Source organism: Mastigoproctus giganteus, chromosome 13 (genome assembly GCF_048544385.1).
Source record: "Mastigoproctus giganteus isolate SK-2022 chromosome 13, ASM4854438v1, whole genome shotgun sequence".
Classification (NCBI taxonomy): Eukaryota; Metazoa; Arthropoda; class Arachnida; order Uropygi; family Thelyphonidae; genus Mastigoproctus; species Mastigoproctus giganteus.
Window position 1 is genome coordinate 35,029,742 of NC_143587.1, and position 16,026 is coordinate 35,045,767.

The window sequence follows — 16,026 nt, forward strand, 5'->3', positions numbered from 1 at the left end:
GGAGCGAACCGTCCACCTCTGATTCTACGGTAAACTTGATGAAATTGGATAGAGAGTTGAGGTATTCTAGTAGTACCGTTTCAGAACCACGTGGTATTATGGTAAAAATATCGTCGACATATCTACACCTATTACAACGTGGTGTAGATATGTCGACGATATTTTTACCATAATACCACGTGGTTCTGAAACGGTACTACTAGAATACCTCAACTCTCTATCCAATTTCATCAAGTTTACCGTAGAATCAGAGGTGGACGGTTCGCTCCCGTTTCTGGACGTGCTAGTGCATCGCGTAGGCCCACATCTAGAGACCTCAGTATACCGCAAACCCATGTGGTGCGGTCAATTCACCAACTACGGGTCCGGCCACGCTCCAAGCCATCTCAATAGCACTGCCCGCACCCTGTTCTCCAGGGCCTGGAGCCATTCCAGCACCGACACAATTAGACGTAACGAGATCTCCCGTGTGAAGGCGGACTTAACCAGATGCGGTTATCCATCCCATGTACTAAACAGATGCTTGTTACAGGCACAAGAGCTTACTTCCAACCCAAGACCTCCGAAGCAAGTCGGCATATCATCCGCCTACATTCCGTACTATCCAGGAGTGTCAGGACGTATCTCGAAGATCCTGAGAAGTTACAACATAAAATGTGTACAATTACCAGGTAGGAACCTACGTTCACTTGTCTCCAGTGTGAAGACCCCTGTCACACCTGTCTTACGCAGCAATGTAGTGTACCGTATCACCTGTAGGGCCTGTAACAGTTGCTACGTAGGTGAGACATCGAGACGTCTCCAGGATCGCCTCACGGAACACGACAGAGCAATCCGGCTTGCCGAAACTGACCAGTCCGCGCTTGCAGAACATTTTTGGGCTACCAACCACGATCTTGACCCCAAGCGCGACTTTGAGATAGTGGACCACGCGCGACACTTTCGCCACCGCCTATGGCTAGAGTCACTAAACATAATGAACAACCCTAAGGCATTAAATCGCCAGAAAGGCATGCGTATACATCCAATCCTGGAGACAACCGTTTTATTGATGGATGATCACTGGCGCAAGGCAGCACACGTCCGTGCTACAACAATGACGAATGAGTAACGTGCCACAGTTTGCTTGTAATGTATTTAAAAATTCTGTCAGTTGAGAAAGGGACACGAGTTCCGAAAGCTTCTGGAAATATTTTATTTTATTTTATTTTACTGGGTATACTTTAAATAAATATCTGTTAAACTATGGACCCCAGTACTCCAGGCCCATTTGTCACTATGGTCTAAGTTACTGATGCATCTAAAATCTTACAACACTTAAGTGCATATCACAATTCTCATTGAAATGCACATTTCAGGAAACTTTTCCTGCTTTTTTGGTTTCTATCCAGCTAAATTAAGAATATTCCAGTTTCAATTTCTGAAAGTTAGCAGGTTTGATTTTGTAAATAGGCAAACCAGCCCTTTAAACATATGATCTACAAAAGTTGATTCCCTGCTGCTTTATGGATTGAGTTCCAGGATACATTTGAACACCTCAACCTAATTCACAGTCATGTTTTGATTCTTAACACTTAAGAGTATGATAATGGATTGACTTTCTCATTTTATTTATTGAAAGTATGAAATTTGGAATTTATTAGTCATTCATATATTATTAACTACAACAGCAAAAGTGGCAACAATTTTGTTGCCACTTTTCTAATGACATTTTCATACTCTAATTATTATTTCTATATACCATTAATGAATCAGTTTTTATTTAAATCACCGTCTGTTAAACCCACTCTGATAGTACACATTAGTTGTGGGCTATCAGACTTTATTTACTATTTTCCTTATGTCATCCTGTTTTCTGCTAGAACTTTAGCTCTAGTTATAGTAATTCCTTTTTTCTTGATGCCATTGGACCACCTTACATGGTCTGTCTCTAAACTTATTACTTTTTGATTTTGTTACACATATCTGTTTACCAATCTCCCGTCTCCCATCTTTAGGTTTCTTAACTTTGACTGGGTATTATTTACCTTAGATTTTTTTTTTTTTCTTTCTTTCTTTCTTTGTTTTTGTGGAAATTTACATTCAGCCAGATAGTAATTTATTGCTGGAATAAACTTTCACCTAGTATTGTAGAAGCAAATAATTTGAATATATTTAAAGGTTATTAGGAGGAATGAGCAAATGGTCAGATGAAAATTTTTTTGTTTAATTTTCTTTTTTTGGCTGATGCTGTATAAGATTCACTTCTTTGCATCATTTTGCTAATATTGATTTAGAATATGTTCTTGCCATTGCCTTCATATGTTTCATTTATTTTTCTTAGAATTATTATTTCTGAAGATTGTAAATTTTTGATCAATATTTTATTTCCTAACCAGCTCTCAGCTTCATACATTAAAATAGACTTAAAAACTGTTATAAACAGTTAATTTTGTCATTTGGTTAATTTTTCTTTTGCTCCAAAAGAATTTGTTTAACTGCATTACTACACTTCCTGCTTTATATATTCTCTTATTTATTTCCACTTGCACTTTCTGTTGGTCTCTTCCCTTTACCACTGTAATAAGCAAATAGAAATGAAGAGAAGATTCTTAAAATTTGTTTTTTATATGATTGAAGATTTCAGTGAAGGGGAACTCATTTCACCATAATACAGTAACATAAAAACCCACAGAATTCCAGTTGTCGGTATTATCACAAATGCAGTAAGATCGAGTTTACTACCCATTTATAATAGAATGCGCTAACAGAAAAGCCCAATAAACTGGAAAGTGCAAATTGTTTTTATTGTTTTATGGTAGCGACCTCCAGAAATGTGTTTTAGAAAAATATCACCAAGGCATTCAAAATTGATTCTTATAATGGAACATATGATAATGATGAAAGTGTAGTGCAATTTCCATTATTTAAAGAGATAAATAGCTTAGTTATATAGCAAAAATTTCAACTTCCAAGGCCTTGGAACGAATTACCAAAAAAAAAAAAAAAAAAAAAAATTTATTGGGTCACATTACGATATTTTCACAGTATTTATTTATTTCAGTTAATATTTATTAATAATATTAATAAATATTTATTTCAGTATTTATTTCTCCATTTATTCCTACGGGACGCAAAATATGTTTCCACAATTTTTAAGTTTGCACTGGCCAGCAAAAACTTACGTAAAGTCCAATTTCCATAAGTCAAGTATTACGTAAGCCAGGGAATGGCTGTATTTGATTCTGTCTTCCCATTTGGCTTGAGATCCGACCATTCTACCCCAAGGTTACATTCAACAATACTTCTAATACTTGTTTGTAAGATACTTGCGCTGATTTAACCTGGCATACTAAGGAGTGAAATTTATCTTTAATTGCCATATTGAGCTTATTACCCATTTTTTATATATTGTTGATCAGTTAATATTTTGTCCCATTGAAATTTTCTTAAGTTTTTTTCCAGTCGTCATCTAAGGTCATTATAAACTTTTGAGAAGATGGTTTCTGTATTTACTGGTTGTTGACAGAGCCATGAGCTTTAGTTTTTCCTGTTTTATACCTCTTATTTTACTATATTACATTAATTTATTCATTACAAGATGATAGTCATTTACAGGTTGAAACCTCCATACACCAGTCTGTACCAATTCTCTATGTTAAAAATTTTTATTCATCTATTAAAATAATTATTTTTCTTATTCACATCCCTGCATTTATCTGAAATAAAAGTTAAAGCTGACTTTCACTGTCTGAAAATGAACACTTTTAGGCAAAATATTATGTAATCATTTACTTTACCCACTATTATGAGTAACTTTTAAGAAAATTGAATTATCTTTCAGAACTTCCGCAAAGGCATGAACTTGTACCTGACTAGGCATGCCTATAAGAATACTCTCACAGAAGATTTGTGGCAAGCCTTAGAAGAAGCCAGTAAGTTACCTGTTGCTGCAGTTATGAGCACATGGACGAAACAGAAAGGATTTCCTGTCATTTCTGTAAGTATTTCTTGCTCTAATGTGAAATATGAAAAAATCATACCTCCTTGGGGTATGTATTTGATCTGTTAAATTTGAAGGAAAATCATCAATTGTTCATCCTATACTCACATAAAGAAAAAAAAAGTACTTGCTACTCAAATTTGTTTTTTTACAAACCAAATTGTTATAACATCTTTCTTGTTTAACTAGTAGAAAAATTTAAAGGAAAAGTGTCTGTTGGTGGCCACATCATAACCTTCCAAAAACCGATGTTAAATCAAAACAAAATGGGATAAATGTGAATTTTTTTTAAGTAATTAATGAAATTATGAATAAAATATTTTTTTTTGTATTGTAAATGAGATATTATTACTGACGAGGGAAAAAAATCAATAAGAAATTTTCATAAATGCCAGACCATTGGGGTGGTGACAGTGTCTCTTCAAGCCCGTACAACAATATCTGACACAATTACACATTAGCTAATCACATTAATAATAATTAATGCAGTTGTGTAAATATGACCATGGTAAAATTTGCTCTAACTTCCCAAGCAGCATGTTTCCTGCTGTTAATCAGACTCATGCTGTGTGGTCAGTTGATTGATAATTAAGCTCCTCTACAATCACATAAACTTTTGAAGTGAGTTTCCCCTCCCACTTTTATTACTTATAATATGATTCTTGGGAAACTTGGGCTGCTACAGAAAGTTTTCTTGAAGTGACCAGTAGCCTAAATGCTGCCTAGCACTGCAATTGAGAATTGAAGTGCACAATGGTGTTTAAGTCAGATTTCTTTATCACAAACACACACAGACACTCTTTCTCTTGAAGAAGAAGAGTAGTTACTGTTATTGAAAGCATGAGACAAATGATATACATCACAGTTTGATTCACATTGGGAAATTGTCAAAATTTCTCATTATTACATATAACTTATAATAGCAACAGACTCAAAGTGTAGGATTTAAGAATAATTTCTAACATTTTCAGAAAGTACTGGATATTTGAATGCTAGATTTGAGGTTTTACCATATTAACTTTCTACCTTAATTTCTGTCAAAAATATTTTAAAAATTGAGATACACCCATGTTGGGTGTATCTCATTAAAGACAAAAGTCTTTAATGAGAAAACCAACTAATTGCATTACTTCAAGAAATTAATAAGGAATTTTTGCAATAGCCTCACCTCATATTTTAATGATATGCACAAGTTTTTTGGATAATGATTCAAAGTTTCCTGCTTCCATTCCATTTTTTTTTTTTTTTTTTTTTTTTTAATTATATACAGGCACTACTCGACTTCATTCAGTAATGAATTATCTTCATTACTTTTTACTCATTGCAATGATGAAGGGAAAGCTCCCAACAGAAAGTGTAAGTGGTGGCAGTGCTAGGAAATGAAACAAAATCGATTTAGAAATGAAGACGAAAATGATTAAGAAGTAAAAAGCAGGACAAAGTTTGTCGTCTATTACATGAGAATTAGGACTCTCTGCTTCAATAGTGAATACTATTTTAAAGGACAGTGCGAGTATAAAAGAACATGTTAAAGGATCAACAGTGATCACAAAACAGCGTTTCGGCGCTATATCGAAGATGGAAAACTATTAATAATATGGATGAAAAATCTGATTCAGAAGCGAGTGCCCCTGAATCTAATGGCCATTCAAGCAAAAGCAAAAAGTATTTTTGAAGGTATTAAGAATAAGTACGGCAAACCCCCAGCCAAATTCATGACAAGCAGCAGGTGGTTTAATAGGTTCAAGCATCATGCTGGTTTCCACAACGTTAAAGTAAAATTTTTCTAATTGCACGCTTTTTTAATTTTCCTATGCGTGAGATAAAAAATTTAATAAATAATTCTATTTACATGTTCTTTGATCATTTCTTTTTTGCTTCAATCAAATTCAGCCCGGATAGTTGCGAGTGCTGCATAAGCATTTAGGGAAATTCCCACTTACGTAAAATTTGACTTACATAGAGTTTTGCAGAACGCAACCCTTACATAAGTCAGAGAGTGGCCGTATTTTATTTGAAAAATGAAGGGTAAGTAGGGAATGTGTTGTGAAAGGTTAAGGAGGTTGAAACAATTGCTTATTTTCATAATATAGTTGTGTGGCTTCTAATGTTTTAAATTTCTTACAGGTTTCGAGTAGAACAGATGGAAATCACAGAATTTTAACACTAAACCAAGAAAAGTTTTGTGCAGATGGTAAATCTGAAGGTAAGCTTTTTCTCACTTACTTCATTTTTATTCTTTTTAGGTTTAAAGTCTGCAAAAGAAATGTTCCATATGTAGTCAGACATTAGATGATCAGGTGTGTAAGGTGATCCTTAAATTTGTTAGCTGTCATTTTATGCATTTACATGCATAAAATGTGTGCACAAATTTCAGATAGGCATCTTTAATCTAAGATAAATTTCTTTTTACTTTTGTTTTGATGTCTTTGCAATTCATTTTATATAACTACATTAAAATTGGAAAGTGAGCACATTTATTTGTCTTGTTATTTACGGTATTTTTTACATCTAGTTCTTACATCCTGATTATTGAATTGCATTCATCACTTTTGCTGTTACTCCCACCCTTCACTAAGCCCTCATGGCTAACACCGACCACAGTCACTGCTTTGTGGAATAGGTCTGGGTTATAATCCCCTGTGCATGGGAGGAATTTTTTTGTGTTTTGGTATTTATAGTGTATTTAGGAAGAATAGACAAGATGGAAGGGGTGGATAGGTCATGCTTTTTATCAAAAGCATTCCCAGATTCTGAATTTATGTATGCCAGCGTAGAATCTGCATGGTATGAAGTAGTTGTATGCAAATGTAAAATAAGGGTGGGGATATGCTATAGACCCAGAGATTGTGAAGAGTGACAAGAGCCTCTACAAATGGACTGGGCAAGCAAATGTGAGGGTCTTATTATGGGTGATTTCAGTTTGCTTCTTGTTGATTGTGGCAAGTGGGAGGAAAACTCAGTATGTGGGAGAAATTTTTTTAAAATAAACTAGATGATTATTATTGTGCATTATCATGCATTAACATACATCAGCATTTTAGAGAACATACTAGGGAGAAGAATATTCTAGACTTGATCATAACCCAAGGATCAAATGGCATAGGGCTCCCAGCACAGGAACCATTAGCAGAAAGCGATTAGGCAGTCCTTATTTAGAAAATGAAGAAAGAGGTTGGAATTATTAACCCCTTCCCGGAACATTTTTTTCCGGAAAATGTGCCATAACGGATCGACTTTTTTTATTTTACAGATTAAAAGTATGCATCATGCAAATACTCATTTTATAGTTTTTTATTAATTTTTTCGTAGAAAATACATGGGAATAATTAATCCATTTGGACTATCTCGTGTATGCTAAAAAGTGTGCAAATTATACAGATTTTTTTAATAAATTAGCGCTTCAGCTAAAAGAAAGGCACAGAAAGTCTTCATTACTCATTATATAAATAAATTTAAAACATCAAGTGGAATGCACAAGCAGTAATCGAAAACTAACCATATTCTGACACACGGCCACCACAAGTGGAGGGGTGAAGTAAGCGTCACGTATCGGCTGCAGTTCAAGAGGGCGCCGAAATATTTTTCTATATTGTTTTTGTGAATTGTTTTCGTGGGTTCAGTATTCTGCATTTAAGACGGCAAATTATATTTTGCTTACTGGCGGCACAGGAATGCACGCTACTGTTCTGACATTGCTGAACAATATAAGTAAAACGAAAGCCAGTCATTTGCTGCCAGGCATAAGAAAATCCTGAGAAAACTCAGGATTTACCTGCCTAATGCAAAATTAGCCAGGTAAATGCCAGAGAAAATACGTTTCAGTCCGAAATTTGGAGGTATTGTTATTAGGCACCTCCGTAGCCAGGTGGGCAGGAGCAGCAGTGCGTAGCACACACTTCTTGATTAGACCAGGGTTCGAGCCCATGCCCACCAAATACAGAGGATGCGGAAAGGTCACTGAATGACCACCGCATATCCCCAGAGCAATATGGCCTTAGTTGCTAATGCTCCTAAAAACCAAATAACAAACAAACAGCTTCAGATATTATTGTATCCTGAGATATTTCGTGTAGTTCCAAATAACTTTTAAAACTAAAAACGAGATATCTCGGGATAATCCACGAAGGGGTTATAGGTAGATGCGTAGGATTTAATTTCAAGAGAGGGAGCTATTGCAGTTTAAGATGCTATATGCCCTCTGTCAGCAAGGTGAATAGCAGGAGTCTGAATACATTGAAACATCTTTAAAGCAATAGTCATGAATGCACGTATGAATGCACATACATACATATATACGTATACAGTGAAACTTCTCCTAACGGACACCTCTCTTTAATGGACATCTCTCTACAACGGACATTTTCAAATTCCCCAACTCACCTCTATTGGTTTTAATGTGTTTGCAGCTTCTGTCTAGCGAACATTCTCTGTAACGGACGCGGACAGGCAATCTGCACTGTTTCGTTTAGATTAGCACTTAATTTGATCTCCTCATAACGGACTGCGGGAGAGCTCACGGCCCTTTTCTAGGAACTTTTTTTCCACGTATTGCCTCAATCATGTGTTTATTTTTTATTTCCGATTCTCTGAATTTTATCAAGGTTTACGTCGCGGTTCTAAACCCTTTTTCAAGAATTTTAAGGCACGTGTAAAACTTCTGATGAATTCGGTGTGTGCAGGGGGGAGGGAATTTGGTCGGCCTTTCGTCTTTTGAGTTTCAGTTTTCAGTTTTGTTCAGTGTCGTGTGAAGAGCACAATGTCTTCTCGTAAACATTTAACTTTAAAAGATAAAGTCGAACTCATTAATGCGTATGATCAGCAAAAAAATAGTATTCGCAATCTCGCTGCAAAATTCAAAATCGGGAAGACGCAGGTAAGCGACATCCTAAAGAAAAAAAATTAACTGCTCAAACAATTTTGGCAACACGGAAATGATCAGGTTCAAAAATCATTCCCGAAAACTGTTGGACTTCAAATTTGTCGCGCACGTGCTACAAAAATTCCCATTAATGGGCCTATTATTAGGGAAAAGGCTTTGGAGGTTGCGAAATCTATGGGAGTAAATGAGTTCAAAGCTTCTGTGGGATGGCTAGACAAGTTCAAAACTCGGCATAAAATTTCTTGGAAAACCGTAAGTGGTAAAGGTGGATCTGTTGATACTGGGGTTGTAACAGAGTGGACCGTTAAATTGGAAGATTTATGTCGTGATTTTGAAGCTAAGGATATTTACAACTGTGATGAAACAGGGTTGTTTTTTAAAGCTCTTCCTGAAAAAACAGAGTCTAAAAAACGAAAAGTGCCAGGGCAGAAAAATTTCTAAGGAAACTTAGAAATGACTGTACTATTGTGTACAAATATGCTGGGAGACTTTGAACAACCTCTTGTTATAGGAAAACCACAAAATCCTCGTTGTTTCAAGGGCATAAAGTTGAATCTTTTGAATGTTGACTGGAAGTCTAATAAAAAAGCGTGGATGACACGAGATATCATGAGCGAATGGATAAGTCACTTTAACCAAAACAGAAAAATTATTCTTTTCATGGATAATGCTGCATCTCACCCGCACATTGAATTGTCCAATATTCAAATCGTTTTTCTGCCACCAAACACATCTGCAGAGTGTCAGCCCTTGGATCAAGGGATAATAAAAAATTTTAAACTTCACTACAGAAAACGTGTTTAAAGACATCTCATTGCAAACATGAACGATGTAACATGTGCGAGTGACCTTGCAAAGAAAATCAGCATCCTAGATGCGATTCAATGGATTTCCTCTTCAGTAAACGCAATTAGAAAACAAACTGTCGTGAACTGTTTTGTAAAGTCTGGCTTCTCAAACGCAAAAATTGAAGTTGTGAACAGCAATGTGGAGCACCAAGAAGAACAAGAACTTCAACATCTATTGATAAAGTACGATACTTTAGCTACAAGTGACCCTGGCTACAAAGATATAGACTCGAACCTCACTACAGAAGATGGTGCTCTAGATATCAACGACATTATCATCGATATTGTTCAAGAAGTCCCTCATGAGGATGAAGAAATGGAAGGAGGTCATTCTGTCGAAGAACATATTAACGACGAACCACCGATGAAAATAGGAGAAGCGCTCGTACAAATGAATCGTTTAAAAATGTTTTTCACCGCTGAAGAAGATACTGAAGGACTTTCGATGGTTTCTTCACTCCAAACAAATGTTTAAAACAAAATTATCAGCCGGAAGAAGGTGCAGAAGAAAATAAGTGATTACTGTGTATTTTTCTTAAGATAAAGTCATAATATGCATAGCACAATTGTATGTATATTATTTACAACAATATTGTGCAAAATCTGTATATAATATAATTTAATTTTACATTAAACGTTTAACGATTTTTCTTTATCTCTTGTGTATGTAATTGTATATTATTTACAAAAATATTGTTCAAAATCTGTATATATTTTAATTTAATTTTACATTAAACGTTTAACGATTTTTCTTTTTCTTTTTTTTTTTTCTCCCTCAGACTTCTTGTTAGCGGACACTTCTCTCTAACGGACAAATTTTCGTTCCCCATGGCTGTCCGTTAAAGGGAAGTTTCACTGTATACACACACACACACACACACACACACACATATATATTTATATATACATGATTAAGAAAATTTTGATCATAGGCCATACAGAAATTAGAAAAATTAATGAAATCAGATTATACTGATTTTAATAAATAAGTAGCTTTTTCAGTTGTATTTGCTAAAAAAAAAAAAAACAGCAAAACCACTTATAAGTATGCTTATATGATTTTACACTTGTAAGTGGTTTTGACTTATAAGTGCATAGTCATAGTCCCATAAAATCAGTTGTGTTATCCCATAATGTGTAAAACTTTGAAGTGAAGAAATATATATATAAAGGTTGCATTATGATCTTCTAATTGTATGCACACAGTCTATTAAATTTAAATTCTAACTTAAGCATTTTATTATTTGTAGAGTTGATTCCCTGTTTTAATGATATGTCTTTGTATTATTATTATCATAGACAATACTCAGTGGATGGTGCCTATTAGTATTAGTACAGCAGCTGCTCCTGGTAAGGAAATCCAAAAAGTACTGCTGAATAATCCTTCCACAAATGTAGTACTACAAAATGTCAACAATGAACATTGGGTTAAGGTATGACCATAATTTTTGTGAACTTTTTGTCATGCAATTCAGCGTATTTTATAGATTTAAAATAATGAAATATTTAAAAGCTGCAAAACACCTTTGCCTCATTGTGTGTGTGTGTGTGTGTGTGTGTGTGTGTGTGTGTGTGTGTGTGTGTGTGTGTGTGTGTGTGTGTGTGTGTGTGTGTGTGTGTGTGTGTGTGTGTGTGTGTAGTCAATTCTGCTATAACATGCATTTTAGCTACACGAATTTGCTCTAACGTGGCTGATTAGGGAATAATAAGAGTATAACATGATTTTCGTGTTGGGGCATGCGCGATTTTGTCTGACAGTAACACTGGGTGAACGCAAAACCCAACACCAAGCTGAACGTAGCGACCTGTGCAGCAATACATACAAGTTTATGAAGCTTAAAAATTGTTAAATGTGTGAGAGCTATATTTCTCATTTACTGTAGTTGTATTGGTCAGAGAGACACTGTTGTCAATCAGTGTATTCACAAGATAACAGGTGATATTGTAGGCCAACTCACGTTTTCAGTAGCTCATAGAGGACCCCAAAAATAATTATATACATAAATGAACAATGAAACTAAAACTAGTAGACAATGGCTAATGGCTGAAATAGTTGCAAGAAGCAACTAGGTAGCAGTTGTATACCGAACACGATATGTGTATAAGCCTAGAAATAACATTGAAATACATATAAATGTATATAAAACTTATTTATATTTTTGTGTTTATAAGCAATAATATAGTGGTTTAGCTAACAGGAGGCAAAATTAGGTAAGTAATTAGGATAGAAATAGACACTCCTGCCTTCGTATTACACTAATAGGCCAGGGTGTGGAAAATTTTAGTTTTAGGAAAGTGAACAGTATATGACTGAAGAATACAAATTTGGAGTTCAGGTTATCCAGGAGTGCAATTCCCCATCTGTGCTAGTATATGTAAAGCCCTGGATATATTTATATCCAGGGCTTTACATATGTATATCCAGAGCCATCACTAGCATGGATGGGAAATCTATGCTATGCTAGTGATCCATGCTTTAAAATTCTAATAATTGGTATTAGTATTAGTAATGGCCGCATGGTGCAAGAAAGCCTATGGCTTATGCTGCGGTGCCTCAGTAGCCAGGTGGGCAGGAGCAGCAGTGCATAGGACACGCTTCTTGATTAGACTGGGGTTCGAGCCTGTGACCACCAAATACGGAGGATGCGGAAAGGTCAGGGAATGGCCACCGCATATCCCCGGAGCAATATGGCCTTAGTTGCTAATGCTCCTAAAAAAAAAACCAAATAACAGCTTATGCTGCACCAGCCAAAAAAAAAAAAAAAACCCGAATAAAACAATGATAAAAAAAAATAATAAAAATAATAATAATAATAAAAGAAAAGGAAATTAAACCTATCATCCTATGTGCTTCCCTCACCCGAACATACTGTCCAGATGACCTTTGAATTTCCCCAAACTGTCAGCCTCTACCACCCATGTAGGCAACTTATTCCAGTAATTTATAACTTGCTGGCTAAAATAAAACTTCCTGCAGTCCAATCTAAACATTTCCCCCCGTAACTTGAATTTATGTCCCCTAGTTCTAGCATCATTTATAATCTTGAAAATTTCGTCCTCATTTATTTTACTGATGCCTCTTAGAGCTTTAAATACCTCAATCAAATCTCCTCTAAGGTATCTAGTTTCCAAACTCTGCAACCCACATATTCGAAGTCTTTCTTCATAAGGACGCCCTTTTGCCGACCTCACCAGGCGAGTTACCCGTTTTTGCACCCTTTCAAGAAGTTCGATGTCTTTCTTTAGGTGCAGTCTCCATACTTGAACACAGTATTCCAAGTGTGGTCTCACAAAAGCCTTATATAATGGGATTATCACGTCCCTATCTCTACTTGCAAAAGTTCGATAGATCATTGATAGGACACCATGGGCCTTCCTTGCAACCTGTTTACAATGCTCAGAATTTCATGTCTGACTGTATCATAACACCCAAGTCCCTTTCCTCCAGTACTGAGTTTAGTTGAACACCACCAAGTGAATAAGTTATTTTGGAATTACTGTGTCCCAGGTGTAATATCTTACAGTTGGATTAAAGCATAGCTGCCATTTTTCTGACCATTCCTGAAGTCTATCTAGGTCTCTCTGAAGAAGTTCAGCTTGACAGTGATCATTAACTACTCTACCAATTTAGACATCATCTGCAAATTTAGACATCACGTCCTCTATCCCTTCATCGATGTCGTTTATGAAAATTAAAAACAACAGTGGTTCTAATACTGATCCTTGGGGAACCCCACTTCTTACATCAACCCAATCTGAGGAATAGCCATTTATCACAATCCTCTGCCTCCTGCCCTGAAGCGTTCCTGATATCCATCTAAGGATTTTCCCAGTGATTCCAACCTGTTCCAGCTTATAAAGCAACTGCTCATTTGGGACTGAGTCAAAAGCTTTGCTGAAATCTAAATAAACAATGTCCAAATTATTCCTTAAATCCAGCTCGTGAGTGATCCTTTCAAAATAGCGAACCAGATTTGTTAAACATCATTTTCCTTTACAAAACCATGCTGAGTATCCTTGAGAATTTCAATTCTATCCAAATGATCCTGAATTCCACCCTTGATCATTGCCTCCATGATTTTCCCTACCACTGAAGTCAGGCTGACAGGTCGATAATTTCCCACTTCACTCTTATAGCCACCCTTATGTATGTGAGATACATTGGCACTTTTCCAATTCAACGGAATCTGCCCAGAGTCTAATGATGCTCGCATAATTAGCCTCAATGGTTCAATGCACTCACTTGCCGCCTCCCTTAAGATTATAGGGTATATTCCATCAACTCTAGGAGCCTTACTGGCGTGTAGGCTCGAAAGTTTTTTCGTTAAATGATCTTGTGAGATTTCAATATCATTAATCACATATTTTTCAACTTCGCTCCCACAATTTCCCATTGCCACAAAAGGTTTTTCATTTGTAAATGATAATTCTTGATAATGCACCAAGCCATCCTCAGATGGTTGCTGAATTCTCTCCGAATATCAAATTCATCTTTTTACCTCTGAACATAACCTCTCTACTACAGCCCCTTGACCAGGGTGTGATAGCAGCATTTAAGGCGAACATTCAAGATGTTAATTGCTGCTACTGAAGGTGACAAGGCACAAACTGTTATAGAATTTTGGAAGCGATTTAACATCAAAGTTACCTTTGATATGATTGTAGAAGCTTGGAATAATGTTACAAAAGACTGCTTGAATCATGTGTGGCGGAATTTATCCCTCATTTAATTCGCAATTTTGAAGGCATCTTCAGAGCAACTAAAACAAATCAAAGCAGGTTGTGTTGTTGCTCTTGCAAAAGAATTTGGTTTCAAGAAAGTAGAAAATGAAGATGTAGAAGAGCTTCTAGAGTCTCACAATGAGGATCTATCTACTGAAGACTTGCAACAACTTGTTGCAGCCAGTCAAGTGGAAAGTCAAGATGAGGATGATGACGAAGTCCAGCAGGCTATCCCACGAGAACTTAAAACAGTAGAGTTATCAGCTGCTTTAAGTGAAATTGAAAAGCACCTGCAGTGGATTGAAGATAATGATTATAATGCTGAATGTAGTAGGATAGTGCTTGGTGGCATTCAAACCCATTTGGAACCATACAGGCAGCTCCTGTATGAAATAAGGAGGCAGGAAAAGCAACAAAAGCTAGATAGCTGTTTTAAACCAGTGCAGAAGAAAGAAAAGCAGGACAGTGAATCACACCCTTCTGCATTGGGTATAACATTTTGTCCTAAGAATGATAACCCTCCTGCTACCTCGTCACTATAACTCACCAGCTACAGCCCTTCGCCACACACCCACTTCAAACAAGCAAACTTCATATCTTGTTAAGGTAAAGTGCTATATTTACTGTAATATTTATTTATTTATTAGAAATTTAAGATGTGTTAGCAATTTTATTGGGGTTTCTAATTTTTTTTTTTAGTGTTTTACTTACCAGACAACATTTTTTTTTTGAGTGCTCTGCCTCTTTCCCTATTTTTCCCATGAGCCCTGTTGTTTTTAATGCACGAAATGCCATAACGCATGTACCACATTATAAGCAGAACTGACTACTTTATATTAGAAACAGAGACACTGTATTGTCATCTTATCATGCAATTCTGTTGGTTGACACTTGAAAACGGCACCAGGATTATGTGATATAATCATGTACAGGGTTGTTAAAATTAAAGTATCTACAGAGTCCTCTACATCCCTATGTAGAGGACTCTGAAGCAAGTTCTAAGGCTCGTACTGAAGAGAAATTTGGACAACAGGTACAATAAAGAATGCGCTCGCCATTTATTGGAAAAAAATTAGTTACAAAATTTGTCACTATATGGCGCTGTGGCAATACAAATCACTTGAACAGCACTACAGTTGTTCAATGTGTCCTCCATTTTGGTCAACAACAGTTTCCATTCAAAGAACATTTTCTACAACAGAACGTAACATGTCAACTGGAATAGCCAGCACATGACGTCTAATGCTGTCCTTCAGATCTGCCAGAGTTTGACATCCTTCCCAATGCACCTGGTTCTTCAAAAAAGTCCGGTTATCGGGGTGGCCAAGATGTTGACCCGTTCATCTGTAAAGTGTTGCCTTAGCAATCTTTGGACACAACGATGGATGTGGGGTGGCACACCTTCTTGCATGAATATGGTATCCTGAAGGCACCCACGTTGTTGCAGCTCTGGTATTGCAAAATTTGCCACCATTTCATAATATTGCCAGTGACAGAACAGGTGCGGGGTCCAGTCGGTTACCTGTTCAAAAAAATATGGCCCAATCATGAATGTGGCCATAAATCCACACCACACTGTCATTTTTGGAGAA

General features: G+C 36.2%; 1 protein-coding gene across 1 annotated transcript in view; it reads left to right on the plus strand.

Annotated features, from left to right (window-relative positions):
* Psa (puromycin-sensitive aminopeptidase) overlaps positions 1 to 16,026 on the plus strand; it is a 142,436-nt gene that overhangs the window by 97,005 nt on the left and 29,405 nt on the right. Inside the window, exons 10-12 of the mRNA XM_090387786.1 lie at positions 3,824 to 3,979; positions 6,110 to 6,188; positions 11,012 to 11,145. Coding sequence (XP_090243912.1) covers positions 3,824 to 3,979; positions 6,110 to 6,188; positions 11,012 to 11,145 — 369 coding nt within the window. The remainder of the gene's footprint in view (positions 1 to 3,823; positions 3,980 to 6,109; positions 6,189 to 11,011; positions 11,146 to 16,026) is intronic.